Source organism: Numida meleagris, chromosome 10, assembly GCF_002078875.1.
Source record: "Numida meleagris isolate 19003 breed g44 Domestic line chromosome 10, NumMel1.0, whole genome shotgun sequence".
Taxonomy (NCBI): domain Eukaryota; kingdom Metazoa; phylum Chordata; class Aves; order Galliformes; family Numididae; genus Numida; species Numida meleagris.
In genome coordinates, this window is record NC_034418.1 from 759,214 (window position 1) to 778,994 (window position 19,781).

The 19,781-nt window shown below is 45.9% G+C and overlaps 1 protein-coding gene across 4 annotated transcripts in view; it reads right to left on the reverse strand.

Moving 5' to 3' along the window:
- RANBP10 (RAN binding protein 10) overlaps positions 1 to 19,781 on the reverse strand; it is a 60,803-nt gene that overhangs the window by 14,600 nt on the left and 26,422 nt on the right. For 3 of the 4 annotated variants that reach the window (XR_002442061.1, XM_021408035.1, XM_021408034.1), the window contains exons 4-5: positions 8,519 to 8,686; positions 2,701 to 2,723 (exon numbers count right to left, since the gene is read on the reverse strand). Coding sequence is in view for 3 of the 4 variants with exons in the window: in XM_021408035.1 (XP_021263710.1) it covers positions 2,701 to 2,723; positions 8,519 to 8,686 (191 nt within the window). In the remaining variant the exon portion in view is untranslated. Of the gene's footprint in view, positions 1 to 2,700; positions 6,126 to 8,518; positions 8,687 to 19,781 lie in introns of those variants that run through there. The other variant, XM_021408036.1, reaches the window with a different exon arrangement.

Consider the following 19,781-nt stretch of genomic DNA (forward strand, 5'->3'; position numbering starts at 1 on the left):
CATTATTTTGTGGGGTGTGGTGTCAAGATGGTGAAGAGGTAGCCATACATAAAGAGCCCAGATGAACATGCTCAGTATTACCACATCACGGAGGAGCTAAGGAGTGACAGCAGCCCCAAGAATAATGAGGATCTACTGCAGGAGTGCAACTTCCTGACAACAGCAGGCTGTCAAGACCTGGAAGAAACACTTCTCATTTTGGGAAGGACCCTCCCAGCCCTGTAGAATTACACACAGCCAGACACCAGCTCACGCCAGCTCTCTCTTTGATGTGGACAGCTTCACACTTGGTTCCTCTGTGTCAGGGGCATGTGGCTGATACTGTACCTTCCTGGAATCTCAAATATCAAATGAAAAATTGGATCTATAAACACAGGCTGGGAACTGGCATCAGAAATCAGGATGATTGCATCACTGTTGACTCAGCACATCTCTTGCTTTCACATCCTCACACCAAGGAAGTCGCTGCAATGGAAGGATGTGCAAGGAAAAGGCAGTATGATAAAGGAGGAACTGCCAGAAGGAAAGGTCATTTTTGAAGTAAATTTCTCCTCTTTCACACAGACTTTTGACCACCTGTCCCTCAGATGGCCAGTTGTTCATATCCCCACAGTTCATCTTGGTTTGGTTTTCTAACCTTCTCCTCCCCTTGTGCCCCTGCAATCCCACTCCGGGCCCTTCCACATTCTTATTTTGGCACATTTGCACTCTCACCACGCAGCTGCTTTGCCAGGCAGGACAAACCTGATATGGGCTTGTGTAAATACACAGAGTTAGGTGTAAGCACTGATTTGTAGAGAGGAAACTCCCTCTGTGGGATCTCCACTTCTATTTGCAAGCAGTGATTCTTGTATTAACTTCAGCCTGTGCATTTTTTTCCACCAAAGTACACTTGAACAAATGTAAACACTCTTCAAAGGGAACTGAAATACGGAACAAGCTGAAGCAATGATGCTTCAGTGTATGTCAGAACTATCACAAGAAAATGTGGGTTTCAATTACAAGTCCCCATTTCAACTTCCTGCTATTGCAAATATTGCAGAATACTGTCTTCGTCACTTGCCTCTGAAAGGAGAATTTTGCGACACACACTTCAAGGATACAATTCCCAAACTGGTCATGTTCTGAAGGGTCACATTCATTTCTTGTGTAGTCTCACTGCTGTGTCAACAGGATCCCCCTAAAGGTGACTCTGAAGCTCCAGAGGTGGAAAAGCAATGGGGCTTAACCGACCAACCTTCTCACTGATAGGTGCTACCAATGAGCTCCAACATCACGCAGGCAATAGTGAAAGAAGATTTCAGACTACAGTCCCTGCTGGGGGCATTTCAGTAAGAAGGAATGTAACAGAGCCCAGAAACACAAGTCAGCCACTCAAATCACAGCAATGGAAAGGTAACTCAGGGCAGACTGCTGTTCACAAAGCCTCAAGTTATACGATGAGAGGTAACGGCCTCGAATTGCATCGGGGAGGTTCAGGTTGGATATGGAGAACAATTTCTTCTCCCAGAGAGCAGTGAGGCACTGGCACAGCTGCTCAGGGAGGTGGGGGAGTCACCATCCCTGGAGATGTCCCAGAGCTGTGGGGATGTGGCACTGATGGTCAATGGGCACGGTGGGCACAGTGGGGGTGGGCTGGGGTTGGACCCGGGGATCTGAGAGGTCTCCTCCAACCTTAATGATTCTCTATTTCTGTGACTGCACCCCCATTTGCAGTCAAGTTTTCAGAGTGTTGTTTTAGCAGGTGAAAATATTTTATCTTTCACATGATGTATGTTATCTCTTCTTTATCTTAAAACAAATGCATATTATGTTCCTGCCTGGATTACAATGTTGTCATAAATGAAAGATATCATCTGCAAGGTGTATCAACTTCCTATTTCCTACAACTTCAAGGCTTCTCCAGCAGTGGTTGTTCCATGTAAATCAAAAGCCTATCTTGGGTTTGGGATCTCCTTCCTCAGGAGGGGCAGTAACCTTGACTCTCTAGAAAAGCAACCAAGGAGCAATGGACCGAGGGAGCAAATAGAACCAGAATTATATCCTACTATGGAATACACAGGTGTGTGCAAGTCAGGGGGAAGAAGGAAATAATTCAAGGAATGGATGTTGGAAAAGGAGAGTGGGACCATGGAATTCAGGTGCAGACATCCTTAGGGTGACTCTGACAACGGAGCACCTGAGCTATTTAGAACATGGAGAGATACCACACTGAGGTAGAAGTTTCCTGACATTGCAAGAGATCAAGGGGAGACTGAGGAGCAGCAGGACAGAGGGATGCCCTGAGCAAGAGAGGGAGAAGCTGGGAATAACATCACTGGGCATTTCTGTGCTCTCTGATGGCAGAACACAAGACTACCCAGTGACTCTGCACATACACTCCCCACAGTGGATGCTGCCTTCGGAAGACAGTGACCTGTAACAAAGTCTGAATCCAGGCTTTAATTCCAGGTGAAGGAGTGACATATTCTTTGAGGTGGTGAGGGATCAGAGGAGGCGTGTGAGCAGCCCACATCCCAGCCATGGGATGATGAAGTTTCAGAAAAGAGAGCATCCACATCATTCAGCACTGTGTCTTACCATTTTTTAACAGGGCATGAAAACAGCAAGTAAAAAATCTAAAAAAATCACATCCCCACACTCTTCCCCCTCCCTTCTGTTTGCAATCTTAGTTAAAACACTGAAAATAGGTGTACTTACAGGGAGGTCTGTAAAGGCTATACCTGTGGGGGGAAAAATATTACAATTAAAAAGACAAAAGATATTTTCCCTGCTCGACAACATCCATCTCATGCTACAAAAAGTTACTACATCTCGATCAATCCCACCTCTGATCCTGCCTTTCACCACCTGCCATATTGAGAAGAACCTTCCCTCCCCAGCCCACTCCTCTGGAGAAGGTGGATCTAGAGAAAGGTTCATGGAAAAGCCTACATTTTTTGGAGATCTCTCCTTAAAATTTAATTTTCCACCAAAGTAGCTCCTCTTTGCTCTGCTTTGCTTCTCCCTCTGTTACTCTGAAGGAGATACTTTTCCAGGCTCACTTTGTGTTTAGAAACAGAGCTTTACTACACGTTGCTTTGGGTTGGTCTGTAGCTGCTTCTCCTTACCAGCCAGTCAGACAGGAATGAAAATCCCAATGCTCTGCATTACAGCTGGGGAATGTTTCTGCCACTGGACCAAGCTGCAGCCTGGAGCACCTGAGAAATACTGTGCAAAGAACAGCTTCATCCTCCATGATGCTGTTACAGTTCCAAATATAAGCAACGGAACAGAAGTGCACGGTTTCCCTTTTTGTTCACTTTGGCATATGGGAAGAGATACGGAGCAAAACCTACTAGAAATCACAGCTGCTCATAGCAGGATCCATTGCAGCTCTAACCCATGTCCCACTTCAGCCATCCCTTCTTTGGTGCACTGAAAAGCACTACAGCCTGCATCAAAGCAAGAGGGCACCATTCTCATTTGTTAATGCTATGGCTGTTTTACGGGGAGATTTCAGGCGGTCAACCAGTAGAACAAGAGCTGCAATGAATCGTAGAATCCCAGAATGGTTGGGTTGGAAGAGACCTCAACGCCCACCCAGTCCCAACCCCCTGCCATGGGCTGGCTGCCCCCCACCAGCTCAGGCTGCCCACAGCCCCATCCATGGCCTGGGGCACCTCCAGGGATGGGGCTCTCTGGGCAGCGATACCGGATGAGCCTGGAATGGCCATTTAAACGAGTTTTAGGAGGCAACATAGGAAACAATTACCATTTGAAACAGCACAGGTCCAAAATCAAATGCTCAGAAAAAAAAATAAAAATCCTGGATTTAGATTAAATAGCCAATAATGTTTAATTAACATCATGGCAATTTGTCTCGTCTATCTCTCTGTGTACTTATTCTTTGCACGTTGTGCATGTCCTGCCCTAAATCCATTTTCAACATGCTCCCCACCACAGGCATAAGCTTCACACCTTGCTTCTACCCTTAGATAAGAATGAGGCTAACCTCCTCTCTGGGAGTCCTCCCCTGCCCTCCAGCATCTCATCCAGCACCCGGGCAAACATACAACTTGTGAGTGGACTATAACGTGGGTGGGAATTTGGCTGGATTGTCAGCAATGAAGGGTCAGTAGCACAAAGTCCAAGTGTTGCCCCAGCACTAAGTCCAAGTGTTGTCCCTCAGGGATCGATGCCAGGGTCAACACAGTTTAATATCTTCACTAGTGACCTGCATGACGGGAGGGTACATGCTCTCAGAAGGCTCACAGGTACCAACCAGGAGCATGGACAACACGCTGGAGGACGTACTGCTCTTCAGGCTGCAGAAAGGATCTGGCACAAACCTCAAAAGCAAAAAGCATCTGAAGAGTTCTTCTGCTGGCGTTGAGTCCAGAAGAGGCCAACAAGAAGGAAAAAAGGGGTTGTTTGGTCTAAAACATCAGGGGAGACACTTATTGCTGCCTCCAACTACCTAATGGGAGGGAATAGAAAAGACAGAGCCAGACTTTTCTCCGAGTCGTACGATAACAGGAGATGGGAGGAAAAAAAGACAAGTTGTATCATGGGAAATTCTGGTTAGATATTAGGCAGGGAAAAAAGTCAGCATGAAGGTGGTCAAACACTAAAGCAGGGGACCAGAAAAGCCCCCCTGGGGATCTCCATTCTTGGAGACAGTAAAAATTTGCCAAGTTTCTGAGTAACCTGACCTAGTTGGCCCTGCTTTCAGCAGGGAGGTGAATGCATGACCTCCAGAACCTCCAGAGATCCCTCCCAATGTAAACTGCTCTATGGTTCTGCAAATAAATTTATTACACTGCCTTTAAATTAAGGCATTTATATGTTTAGTGCCCTCTATTACGAAACTAAGACCAGTAAAATGTTTTAAACGTACACATCTAGATCTGTTGCACAAACATATCTGAACCTGTACTGCTACATACCTGCATCCAACAAAGTCAACAGCAGAAAGCAAAAGAATCACAGCTCTAACTAGGCAGATGAATTTGAAACTGCACTCCCTCTCTGCAGCACTTCCAAAGCCTGGATCCAATGTGAAATAACAAACATTAGAAATTTAAAGACATAAGAACTGGACAGCTCAAGAGGTCACGAAGCAACAACCAGTGTGTGAAGAGCCTCTCCTACAGGTCCGTGATGTCAACCTGATCATCAAGGCAGTGATAAAATGGCATTCACCTCCACCAGCTGTGCTGCGGACTGCCATAACTGACAACGTATTCAGCAAGATGGGCACCTTAAAGACTAGATTATGAAATATCAGCCTGTGAAATACTGCTGCAAGTTGTTGAGAAGCGTTATTATGGCCACATAGCTCGACGCAGTCCTGGAAACATTCACCACCCCATCGAGCCACTTGGGTAAAACAGTTCTTACAGAGAAACCAGGCTGCAGCTGCGTTTGGTATTTTCCTTCATTTTAAATTTGGTCTTGTTTTAAAGTCTTGTTTAAAACCTCTCAGTGCTCTCCCCCTCTGGAAATTTGGTTTGAGAACAAACCTGTTAAACTGGGAAGGATATCTGTGGGTCCCTGTGACAGCTTGCTTCATTTTCACCAGTGTTCCTGTTCATCTCTAAACTGGTGGCAAAACGGGTAACTTGGTCTTCCAAGAATCTGCACTTGAATTCAGACAGACCACAGGGCATTTTCTATGCCAGGGCTTCTTTCTATAGCCTCACTGGTCCATTTGCTGGGTTGCTGTCAAAGTCATGGATTTGAAACACTCGTACATCGGTCCCACTCGTACATCCATGGAACCACAGAAGCCTACAGTAGTCACATTCCCTAACCACGTCCTACATCCAAGGCAGTTTGCTTAATGGCTACACCCCCATAGTTCTCACTCTTTCCCTCCTAATTCACCTTTGCCACACTCCTAGCCGTACTGCATCATTTTTTTTTATTGCCAGGACTCTGCTCAGAACTTGTCAAAAGCATTTAATTATAGCAGCCAAGAAGACATTGAAGACATTTTCCAGAACAGATAATTAAGACTACATACGATGTCAAACAGTTCTCATGTGACGTCTCCAAACAAAGTTCAAGACTTAGCTCCAACCAAAACATCCAGAAATTGTGATGGCCAAGAAAACAGTTCCTACACAGTGGTCCTGATGGATCTGATTAAATGAAAAAGTATGGAGACAATGGAAGATCACAGTTAAGCAACAGGAGAAAACTGCAAGGGAAACAAAGGGGGCATGTATCTAAACAACAGACAGAAAGGAGTCATGATGAAGAGAGAACACGATGAAGAGAGAATATTACATTAAGGAAAGACAAAGCTACAGTATTTTCATTCAAAGTGTGACAAATTAAAATGACCCAAAGGCAGGGCTGTGAAACCTGCTGTCAAGCTAACTGTCATCAGAAAGGGGCTCATTAGTCTCACGAATATTTTTCTATCTGCTGCAGCATTAAGCAGCGAACTCATTCCCTACAAGGAGAGAGATTCAGCCTCAGCAGCTGAAGACTTCGTGTCAGGGAACACCAACAAAAAGCACATTCATCCCCTTCCTGATCTACCTTTGCAAAACACACAGCAAAATGTTCCAGCAGCTTTTGTGGGGGTCAGGACAACAACTGATGGCCTGCTGCTCCCCACTACTTCAGTCACTGTTGACCACATCAGCCCTCCTCGCTGAGTGCAACCATTAGAGAATGCCATAGCCTCTGTTTGACATCGTTAGCTGTTGCTTTCACACCTCTACTTGTCTTCACAGTACAGAACTGCCCGTGGATTGAGTGAAATTTAGAATAATACAGCCAGTGATCGGTGTCACTAGGTAGTGAACCTAGCCTTCACCAGAAGTCGCCCAGCATCGCGCACAATTTGGTCAATAAAAAAGAAGTCAAATCATATTCCTAAAGAAACATCCTTAACTCTGAGCCAACTCTTCAGCCGTAGATCTCAATGTGTTGCAAAGCATCTAGGCTAGATTCTGGGAAGCCACGTGCCTCACTTCTAGGCAACCACCCCCTAAAAATCATCAAACGGTGGGAATGAAACCGGAAGAAAACTGAAAACCATTTTTCAAAAGAAGTTCTGTCTGCATGAGCACTAGGCCTTTCTGAATCTGCTTCACAGAACGGATTCTTCTTGAGACAGAGGAGAAGCCCCACACTGCAGCTCCATCTCTCTGACGTAACTACGACGTAGCCTGCTACTTTCGCAGCATCACAGATTGGCTGAGGCTGGCAGAGACTTCTGGAGGCCACCTGGTCCAATCCTCTGCTCCAGCATGGCCACCCAGAGCTGTGCCCAGGACCACATCCAGGTGACTTCTGAAGATCTCCAAAGACATGGACTCAATTTTGGGCAGCCTGTGCCAGCACTCCAACACCTACGCAGCACAGATGTGCTTCCTGAGGTTCAGAGGGAGCCTTCTGTATTCCAGTTTGTGCCCACTGCTTCATGCCCTGTACCTAGGCACCACTGACAAGAGCCTGGCTTTGTCCTCTTGGCATCATCCTTTCCAGTCCCAGCTCTCTCAGCCTTTCCTCATAGCAGAGCTGCTCCAGCCCCTTCAGCATCTTCATGACCCCTCACTGGGCTTTCTCCTGTAGCTCCATCCCTCTCATGTACTGGGGAGCCCTGTATTCTTCTTACCAAGAACTCACCAGAAACTGTACACTTTACAGGCACATAATGCACTCTGGACCTGCTCCTCCAATCAGCCCAGCCAGTCACTCAAACAACTTCTGCTCTGATAACTCTTTTAACTGGGTATTTTTCTACCAGCTTCTTCACTGTGAATTCAACAAAGCAGAACTGGCATAGCAAGGAGAAGCAAAGGAAAGGAGTGCTTGCCCCCCTATTTACTGCATGGCTTATAGAACAACTGACCAGAATAAATCCAGGTTGGAGAATTTGTCATCCAAGCCAAAGATATTTTAGGTGAAAACATACACAACTTTTTATTTTAGACACATCAGACACAATAGATTCCTGGAAAACATCTGTGAGATATTCCTTTGAACAAAACCCCTTAACACGAGGAGAACTACTAGAATGACTGTGAAATAAAACAAATTATAGGTCAGCACTTACGTAAGACTTCTTATGCTGAATTAACATCTGTGTTTGGGAATACTTGGACCAATGTGTTAAGGCTTACGAATGGACAAGTCCCTTTAAAAAGCGATGACGCTGATAACTGTGGTTTTGTAGCTAGTTGAGTAATACACTAAGCTTCCCGCTTCTTTATTTCCCCGTTGCCCTGCCATTAGCTGTCTTATCCAATCTCCCATGCAGAAGCAGAAGAAAGGAGCAGAATCTGGGGACACAATCCTAACCTACTTAAACTGAGCAGCATAGAAGCCATTTTACCTGTTGGAAGTATTCACGTCTTGAAGCCAACTTACAACTCCTGCCTGCTGCTGAGTGCTCTTTATCTCTCTTGTTTCTTGAAACTTACCCATAAATGTGGACCAGGAGACAGAACACATGAAGCTTATTAAGAGTAAACAGCAGTTGAGCACCTTCCTCTCGAGAACAACTTTCTTGACTCACCTAAACTGTGGCCGTTTTTTGTGTAGAAGCAGGTATTGTTGATGAGGTTGACACAGCAACCGATGACATCTCCAGTTGTGAATGTAGGGCCATAGGGCTGTCCTGTCCCCGAGGAACAGAAGGAGTGCCCATCATCACCATGGTACCCATAAGAATGTTTATCCCATCCTGAAGGAAGACAAAAGAACAGGTCAGCAATGAAGGCAAGTCAGCCATGAAGAACAACGTGGCAACTACAGCTTCAAGGACACAATTTTTTCACATTTAGAAATGCTCAGTATAACTGATAGCTACCGTGTTTTAAATTGATATGGTTTGACACAGACTGTACCAAACCAAAGCAGAAGCACAAGAAGGAGCTCTGACCATCTCCTGACCTTACACAGCCTACAAACGAGTTGGCAACAGGGGACCAGAGAACCCGTTAAATGTGGAGCAGCATTTGGTAAATGGACTACAGAAGAAATAAAACAACCATGAGGGGAGATGGGTTAAAAAGGAGAAAGCATACAAATCCTGAAGTAAGGTTAAAAAAAAGCTTTAGTATGTTGCAGCCCCCAGAGAGAAGCAGCCACCCGGGCTGGAATCACAGAATCATAAAATAACTGAATCATAGAATAGTTGGGTTGGAAGGGACCTCAAAGTCCATCCAGTTCCAACCCCTGCCATGAGCTGGTTGTCCCCCACCAGACCAGGTTTACCAGGGACCCATCCATGGCACCTCCTGGGATGGGGCATCATTGGAGGACCCCTCACGCTCACGGTTTCTCAGAAAAGTGTGAAATATTCAGTGGATGTCCAAAGCCTCCAGTCCATTGCACCACAGCGCAGTAACGCCAAGAGAAAAGTCACGGAACGGAGCAAGACTGAAACACGGAACTCAGGGCAAAGTTTGGGTGTGAAAGTTGTGATAGAGTCCTAGCAAACCACAGTCTAGACACCGTGAATTAAGTCCCACACATCCGCAGGGACAGACAGACATCCCAGCTGCCAGCTCTGCCCTCCATAGGAGCGGCTCCCAACAAGCTGTGACACCAGCACCAGTCCTGTGTAATGTCTTCCTAAAGGACAAGGACAACAGCACCCTCAGCAAGCTCAAAACCAATGCCCAATAGGGCTGCCAGAAACAAAGGAGGGAGCGATAGAGTATCTAGAGTTAATTGCCAAAATTCCACTGCTAAGACTCCTTCCAGTAAAACCCTCATTGAAATACTAACATGGCTCCTTTCCACTATCTCTTGTGTTTTCTCTGTTGTTGATCCACTACTTAAGTCTCCTCATGGAGCTGTTAATTGTGTGTAAATTCACGATCTCTCAGTGAAACAGTTTGTGAATGTCGGCTGATAACCCCGCTCAGTTTATCTCCTAAGCCACTTCATCACACAAGCCAAACACAAACTTGGAACTCTTCCGCACTTTGCAGCAATGAAGCAGTCAGGTGCTCACATATCCATGCTACGCATTAGGTAAGGCTAAGTTAATTGATACGTATTGCAACAGCACCTGGAAAAAAGCTCCATCTGAAACATTCTCGATTGATAATCACTAACAGAACCGTAGACTCATTAAGGTTGGAAAAGACCTTCAGGGTCATCCAACCCAACCATCCACTCGTCACCACCAATACTACCAGGTAAGGAAATCTCAACCGTTCCGCACGCTGCTAATGATATGCAGGGTTAATTTCTTCAGCTCAGATGTTGTCAGGTGCTGAATCTGGACCTAACACAACGCTAAGTGCATTAAAGCTGTCAGCCTTATCAAATCGCCAGGGGCATCCTAAAAAATAAAACAAGTCAGCTTCCTCTGAGAGAACGCATTGTACTTGCCATAAACATAAGACGCGTGGCACTAATTATACGCCTAACTTTTAGTTATTTATTAACCAAATAATATATCGGTATTTCTAAAACGCTCTCTGGAATCAACATCAGGGTAACGGCGTGCAGGTCATCCCAGCATCGGCCACTCTTCTGGAATTTCCTGCCATTCCAAATTAAAATAACAATCAGCACTTCCAATACTTCTAGGTCAAAGCTATTTGGGCCCTGCTGATTTAAACAGCACCTTCCTATTGGAAGATGTTTGGCATTCTCTCTGGTTACCGGTGGAGTGGGGAACAATTCATCACGTGCATGTTATAAATACATCCTGCCACCTCTCTCCAACAAGATCTGCTGAAAACTCGGGACTTGTCCGCACCATTAACAAGTCACTACCGCCACCTAGTAATGGGTCCATGACATTACAATACAGGATATTGGGTCAACCTAGACAGGGATCCTGTTCAAGACGTGGCTGCCTGAGACAGCAAAATGCGGGACGTGAAGTATCGTGCTCTTACTGAACGCTTTCCAGCTGTCTGCAGCACAGACATACGGAGCCAGATGGAGATTTCTGTTCAGTTAGCGCTCCGCAAAGGATTTTCTTTCGATGGAATTCTCCAGTCCCGTAAGCACACATAAATACTCACACCATCCGGAGAAGCGCGCGGCGAGGAGTTTCACAGCAGGACAGCAAGCTGTGCGAAACCAGCTTCCTCCTATTTGGATTTGATACCCTGCAGTTCTTGCACCGGAGAAGATGGCAAGCCATCTTTTCAGTCTCTCCAGAATATACCTAATTGTATAGGCTTCTACAAAATCCCCCATAATTTCCCTTTTTCCAGGCTAGCGAGCCCTTGCTTTTTTAGCTATTCCCTGCATTTCTAAGCACCATCATCTGGACCTTTCCCAGATTTACAGTGTTGCTTTCCAGAACGGAGATGCAGGTGCACCACAGACAAGGGAAGCGGGTTATAGTTGTTTTCTGCACTGTCCCCTAGTCCTCTGTGAGTCAATCCTAGCATTTTCCCCTTTATTATCCTTTCTACCACTGATGTTTCCATGAAGCTATTGTGTAGCCTAAAGGGTCACGCTGAGTCTCACATGCATCATCACTCCTGCCTGTATAGGGACGATGCTGCTCTGTGCTGACCCTCACCTGTCACTGCCCAGCCCTGCAAGGCCATCTCTCATGGCTCCTCTCCAACACCTTTCACCTCACTGTCCGTAGTAGCTCAGTGTCCTTCACAAAGTGCCTCCTCACTGCTCGATCACTTCTTCCACGTCATTTCTGAACACCCTTGGCAGCTCAGCCAAGCCCAACCCTATGGCGACCACCTCCAGCACTGAAAACCATTCACCCCATCTCTTTCCTCACTTTTTCAGAATTCAGAATCCCCACCGGCACGTCTTCCCTCAGCCTGCTCAGGCTCCCCCCTCCACTAAGGGAGCTCCTCAGGAGCCTTCTGGACTTCCAAGATGAAGACAGCAACCCAAGGGCCATATCCACATGCCTGCTGGCTCCTCTTCACAAAAGTCACGTCCTGCTGTTTTGTGAAGCTCCTCCTGAATAAAACAGATGGAACAGTCTTTTCCTCTAAAAAACCACCTCAGGTTTCACATGCTGAAAGGAAACCTTACGTGACATGTAGCCTGAGCAAAAACTAGCAGATGCTCCACCCTGCATAACACGTGCATTGTCCTTTGCATTGGGATTCAAATCAGAGAGCTCTCTATCAGCACTGGCCTATCTTGATCAAAACCACCATTTGCTGGTCCAGAGCCACGTGCCTTGCCCAGAAATAGGGAAGACAAATGGGACGGTCATCTCATGCGAAGGCACTGCTGGCTGGGAACTAATACACTGTGCTACAGCTGCATAAGAATGATCTTTTCTTCCATAAAGTAGATCAGGGACCCCCAAAGGCCCTTCCACCATACTCCGAAATCCAGTGAGCTGGTGTGGCTGGAAGGTTCAGTTAGCACAGTTCCCTCATTCTTTGTTTTTCCTTCCTCATCTTTTCCTCAAAAGCTCTCAATCATTTTTAAGAGGGGAAACATGTAGAGAATAGATTGGATTTGGCCACCGAGCACATGAAGAGAAGCAGAAACCACGACTAGGGCTTAGGAGTGCATTGCTGTACATCCAGCACCAAACTCTTCAGCCTGCTAACATCTGCAAGAAAAGCTGATACCTTCTTGGCAAATTATCTCAATCCCAGCACTCAGCTAAAAAAAATGAGCAGCAAGTTCCACTGCTGCTGCTCAATAAACCAGGCCAGAATTGTGCAGTGGTTCCAGGGTCAATTTCTACACGTTGACTCGTGAGAGAGCACTATGAAAGTATTCCCAAACTATCCTACAGCCATCCCTGCTCAATCTCATGTTGCCCATTCAAGGTGAGCTCTGTTTCACTCTCAACTTTTTGGACAAATCTCTCGATGGGTTTATCTTCTGTTTCTGAGACCAGGCTCTCACAAAGCAGCTACAGGAAGGTGGTCCTGCTGGGCTGGGATGTCCTTTGGATCTCAGCGGTATAGAAATAAGTCATTTTAGCTTTCCATATGAAGAGTGCCAGCAACATGCACAGGACCTCCTTGGTAGGCAGGCGCTGAGTAAAACTGGCATCACTGTTACATCATCAGGTTGGATATTAACAATTTCTTCTTGGAAAGAGCAATGAGGCACTGGCACAGCTGCCCAGGGAAGTGGGAGAATCACTGTTCCTGGAGGTGTCCCAAGAGCTGTGTGGATGCAGCACTGAGGGATGTGGTGGTGATGGGTCGTCAGTTGGACTTGATGATCTTGGTGGTCTTTTCCAACCTTAATGATGCTGTGATCATAGCTAGGAACTGAGCGTCCTGCTCAGACTCAAAAGCACACAGCAGCAAGCACAGAGGCAAAACAATGACGAATGCTTTAATGTAAATGACCAAGAGCAATATTTTAATCACCCCTTTGCTGACCTGATCGTCTTTCCGTGCAGAGAGGAATGCAAACTGATGACAACCCCCCCGTGCATCAAGCTTTGAACGTTTCAGACTGGCCAGTGGGCACAAAAAAACTGGGAAGGCAACATTCATGGGCATCTGTGCTGAGCTCTCCTCTGATGCCATGCCAAAGGGCAGGCCTGCGAGGCCTAGTAATCATGGAAAAATGGCTGTTTCAGCAAGGTGCATCTTGACACCTCTGCCTCCTCCTGCTCTGCCGCTTGTCATTGCTCGAAGGACAGGCTGACTTCACCACTGACACGTGGACTTCATGCCAGAGGAGAAACGTGTTCCACAGGGCTTATGCCATACACTCACGGTAACCTGTAGCTGGCACAGAAGCTGCTGCAAAGGGCAGGGCCTTAAAGAGATTCCCTGGCAACCTGACCTGTCATCAGGAAACCTGAGACATCTTAAGAGGCAAGCGATGCTGGTGAAATAACACTTGGCCATATGAAGAAGAGACAGGAGTCCCTCAGAGAACCTGGAATGAGACATGTGAACAGTGGGTTGTGTCTCTAGTGGACTCTGTAAAGCTGGAGGTTCTTCAGCACAGACTTGGGTGACTGTTCTGCACAGAACCCCTGCAGCATCTATACCTTTCCAAATGTTACCTGCACCTATTTTCTCTCTTTGTAGCTGGGGCAGACAAGAACTTGTGCCAACACGCTGAAATTAACCAAACAAAATAATGTCAACAGACTTTGTGAATACAAAGTCCAGCAGAAATAGATGCACAAATCTTGCTTGGGGAATGGGCTACCGAGAGTGGAGCCAGCTACAGAGCCTGACTGCTGTCCCACCTTGCAATGTAGTTCACTATGCCAATGGATGTGCCTTTGGTGTCTGTTAGCCCACGCCAGCCAAAGCATAATTTTGCCACCAGCAAAGGGAAGGTTGTGCTCCTGCAGTGCTGGAAGCCAAATGCTTCAGGAAAAGCCTGCTGCCCCAAGGAACATTTGTGGTGCTGCAGCATCTCAGCTGTAGTTCAGTTTTACAGCCTTTACGCCATGCCTGATAAAAGTTGCACAAACATCAGATGCTTGGGTGACACCGATGGTATAGCTTTGTTTTTCTTCATTCAACCATGCTTAAGAATCAAAGCAACTGTTATTGTTGCAACACATCCTTGTGCTTCAAAATCCTGACGGCTAAAATATTTGCTCAGTAGCCACAGCAACTTGTGCTATAGATTTGGGGTGGTGGCAACAGGGATGCATGGTCCTGGCCTCGTGTATGGGGAGCTGCATTCACAACACCAGGACAGGACTGGGAGCAGCATCCAAGTGTCGTCCTGGCAGAACTTCAAGGGCCTGGACATCTGCCCAGAAAAAAGTCAGGGGAAAAACATATCCCCCAAACCCACTTACCTCGGGGCACAAGGAAATGATGAAGCCCAAGCTAATAACACCCCAACTTTTTTATCCATGCACCTCCTTTTGCATAACAGCTTCCACTTCTGCAAGGCAGCAAAATGATTTCAAATGCAGTACTGTGGGATCAGTGCTTATGCAGACACTAAAAGCACTTTGCCCCATTGAGGACAAACTTCTCAAGGCAGCGAATGTATACGGTGAGGTCCTCATAGTATGGTTCTTGCAGAGCAACACAGGATGATGCTTATCAGAGACTGCACGGCTTTTGGCAGGGCTGGCTGTAGGTTTGGCTCAGGGACTGTTCTGTGGTTTTGAATAAAGTATTTTCACTTGAAATTGTGAGAGAGACAAAGATTGCACCAAATCTTAGCGGCAGAAAGTCCTAACTGTGGCAAGAATCCAAAGAAAAAGAAAAAAGAGAGAGAGAAAACACAACATCCAGCCCACATGAACAGGGAGCAGCAAGGAAAGGACAAAGTGACCCAAAGAACAAACAGAGTCTAAGACAGGCAACAAGGTCTGCACAGGACTCTGGGAGTTACAACAAAACGTGAATGCTAACAAACTGTTCCATCCATCACAGTGTGCATGGGCACAAAGTAACACTGCAAATTTTCCTTTTTAACATAATTGACCGTCCATGACAATTTGTAGACCAGATCCTCCACTCCTACCATTTGGCAGCCACTAGATATTAACTAAGCTTCAAAACAACATTAAATCACAGTCAATGATTAATTATATAAAATGACACTACCCATTGACTCATAAAGAGCAAAAACAAAACCAGAAGCCTCTGGATGGCTGCAACACAGGCAATACCTCGTCAACAAGAATGTTCTGCTCCACCTGCCCCACAGACTTGCTAATGAATCCACTGCACTATTAGCATGCAGCTCGCTACAGAATACAGTAAGCAAGATAAAATCCTACTTCCTTAAATGAATAAAGATGGCAAGCCCTCCTGACTTACAAGCTTGATGGATCAGAGAACTGCAATAGATTGAATATCTTCTGCCAGCATCAGAACACGATCTAGTCTTCCCTATGCCAGAGAGGGCCAAGGCATACCACAAGCCATTTACTGCCTCATAAAGAACACAGCATAATTAAAGCAGGATTACAAAACAGGTTGGTTTATCTATAAAGGCAGGGCTCAAGAAGCTCTCTAGCACTATCACTGCGTACTGCATCCACTGTGTTCCCTAACACACTGCACTGGGAGGCGGCGCTGGAAGCGCATGGGTCAGGGGGTGCAAAACAATGCAGGACAGATGGAAAAGAACGTTAGTTTTGCCACTGATTTATTAAGTGGGGAAGGGGGTTGGGCAAAGAACAAGCTGGATACAACAGCTTTTATCACATACATAGGCTTCAAATCTCATCACACTACATTATTCACGCTTGCATTTACATGCCGACTTCCAGTTGATGGGCAAGAGCACCTTTACAGAATATTAAGACACCTTCGGAAAGGCTAATGGGCATGGTAATGCACAGTGATGGGCAAAACCAGGCTCTGAGTGCCTGATGGGGCTGTGGGTGTCCCTGTCCATTGCAGGGGTTGGACCAGATGGCCTTCAAGGATCATCTTCCAACTCAAACGTTTCTATGCGTCCATGATGAAAAGCCATCTTACAGAGATGGCAGAGAGTTTTTCCATCAAAAACAACATTAGAGCTCATGAGGGAATGCGGGCAGCTAGCACCCTGTTACTATCAAAACATTCCCTAAAAAGCTATTTAGTGAGGCAAGAAAATAGCAAACAGAAATATTTATAGAAACACAATATTGAGAGGGGCTTCTTCCAGAAGAGCACCACTTCATGATGGCAAGGGGCTGAAACAAGTCCTTCTAGATCCAAAACTGAGGCTCCTTACGTACTTTCCACATCAGTTAATGTGAAGTAAAGTAATGAGGTTTTCTGAGGAAGATTGTATTTATTCATCAATTCGAGGTCGCAGTGAAATTTAGCTTTGTGCTGATGTTATCTTTTATCGGAAAGGCTCATATAATAAGCACAGCCACTATAAAGAGCTTCTTATCTGTAAGACCATCAGTACTGATTACAAAGGGCTGATAATATATTTAATGGCTTTAAAATAACTACAGCAAAAGAGCAGTCGTTAACATTATAGGTTACAATTACACTGTAAGTGGTGCCTCTGCTCTGCTGGCCAACTCTCACTGCTGCTAAGAGTATCAGGGCGTTGGAACTAGATGGTCTTGGAGGTGTCTTCCAACCCAAGCCACGCTCTGATTCTGTGAGAAGCTCAGCTTTCAGCCTGCCTCCTCACCCCCAAACCGAAGCCCTTTGTGCCCAAAAGTTCATCTGAATACAAAGATCAGATCAAAAAGGGAGAGGCAGGAAAGAGAAAAAAGTGGAACAGCACCGCCCTATGGAGCTGACCCAATGGCTGGCAGCAATCTCCCTGGCTGAACAGAGGGCAATCAATACAAGCAAGCACGAACAACAGCAGGTCTGGAGGGGGGAAAGGGAGTAACTTCCTACAAACCTTATTTTCGTGTCAATAGCTACAAATAAAACGTGAGATTAAATCGAACCTACATTCAGGAGGTTATTTACCCTCACTCTGTGGCTCGGGAGCTGTTTTTGTGACGTTCCTGCTCTGATCACAGCTGATAGGGAGGACACCGAGGACACAGCGCTCACCACCATGCTGTCCCCCTGCAGCAGCTCCACTGGTGCCCAGTATCAGCCCCCTGCAGAAGGCTCCTGTTTAAAACATGCCCCACCTAGACAAGCTGCATCCAGTGGATGCAAGATAACCTGATCACAGGGCACACCTACTGCACCGAGCACAGAAAGGCAGGGTGAGGCTGCTGCTGTGCAGGGACAGCCACGAGGAGAAGGATGTAAGTGGCATGTTTCCAGGTACATACACAAACCTAACTGTTCAACTCGCTGCCAACCAGAACCCTCCGGACCCTTTCCTGGGGCTGCTCTCTTAATTGGTAGAAAAAAAAAATAGTAACAAAGTTGAGAATATACCTTAACGTTTGCCTATATATATATATATATATATTTTAAGAGCAAGACATCAATAAAGACACAGCTTTACGCAGCTACGTACTTCTCAACCATCCTTGGGTAACCAGGAATAGGATGAGGGGTAATAGCCTCAAACTGCACCTTGAGGAGGTTCAAGTTGGATATTGGGTACAATTTCTTCTCCAAAAGAGTGGTGATGCATTGGAATGGGCTGCCCCGGGAGGGGGGAATCACCATCCCTGGGGGTGACCCAGAGCCATGGGGATGTGGCACTGAGGGATGTGGGCAGTGGGCATGGCAGGGGTGGGCTGGGGCTGGGCTTGGCGATCCTAGAGGTCTTTTCCAACCTTAAGGACTCTGTGATTCTATGACACATGAAAAAATCCAAGGGCATAACTGAAAGAAGTGGAAGAGAACTTCCAGTTCTTCTAGATGTACAAGGCAGCCGAGGATGGGGTGTGCATTTGCTGTGAGTTCATTCATCAAAGCCGTTTCAGTATTCAAGCTGTCATTTGCACGGAAGTTCAGATGTCCTCAATGTGCAGACCAAGATCACAGAATGGCAAACTGGCTGTAAAGCGAGCAAACTTATGCATGATGAAGAGAATGAGACAGCAACGAGGCAGAGCTTGGCGGACCTCAGTGGGTAGCGGACAGGTAAATCCCTAAACCACGAGATTCACAATGAGCAGAGCATCTTTTTTAATCAAATAAAATGTAAAAAGACCACGGTTTGGAGAAAGAATAACCTTTTTAAAGGGCATTTATTGATTTGCAGCAAGAAGAGAGAACGGATGAGGATGAGTTAAGCAGGGATAGGCCGTATCATGATTGTTGACTACAGACACAGCAGGGCACCCACGGTTCATTTAAAATTTGGTCAGGCAACACATACACATAGAACTGTGAGCGAAGACTAAAAAAGCAGCACTATAAATAGAATAAACAGAAAACGAGCATTTCTCAGATTACTTTCCGATGATTAAATTTTATACGGGCTGAATGCACAAAATTGATTCCATATGAGAAATATCCTCATGCTAAAAATATTTGAAAGCTCAAGTTCCTTTTGTTTTATTGTAAGAAGTGCAGCTTTCTCGCCCGTTTCTTTAGTGGACTTAAAGAAAAAAAAAAAAATCTCAAAGCTATTTTTAAGTAGCATATGGTTGTAGCACAATAGGAGTAGATTTGGAGAAAGACAATTGGCTTCAGTCAGTCTCCGGACACTATATCCTCCCCTTTTTTATAATGGGGATGGCAATGCTGGAGATACTGCCCCACCCCTGGAGGTGGCCAAGGCCAGGTTGGATGAAGCCCTGAGAAGCCCAGTCTGGTGTGTGAGTGTTTGGCAGCGCTGTCCATAGCAGGAGGTTGGAACTAGACCATCTTTGAGGTCCCTTCCAAGCCAAGCCACTTTATGATTCTATGGCTACCTCCTATTACTTAGCCCTGGATGGCTGTTAGTGGCCGGAGTGCATTAAGTGTGATCCTGGAGAGCATCTTTCTGTTCAGGTTAGAAGAAACAACGGTAGCAGAGCCAAAGATGTAAATCAAAGCACAGCACGTGACGACAACCAGGAAATTCACGTCCAAAATACACCCCAGTTCCAGCACAGGTCTCACTTAGGCAAATTTCAGAAGGCTCTAACTTACAAAGACCTGACATCTACGCAATGCACATCCTTTTCTTGACAGTGTTTGCTCAATATCCACCACCGTTTTAAGCCGTACGACAGTTTTCACTTGTCTGGATGAGATCCTTCCAAAAATTCCCCATGTACAAAAGGATCCTGAGCTCCAGAGCTGAACTGACACACTGACCCACTTTGCTTTCATTTCTTCCATTACGCAGTACCAAAACTTGCCATTTCCAAACGTACCAACCAACTCCTTAAGATGCCGAAGACAAATTATTTTTTCAGGTCAAAACCTAGTTAAGTTAGCAGCAGCAAGGCTGCCAAAGTGAAGTTTCAAACTACAACAGGGGAGATTTTCATTGGATATAAGGAAGAAGTTTTTTACAATAAGGGCAGTGAAGCACTGGAACACGTTGCCCAGAGA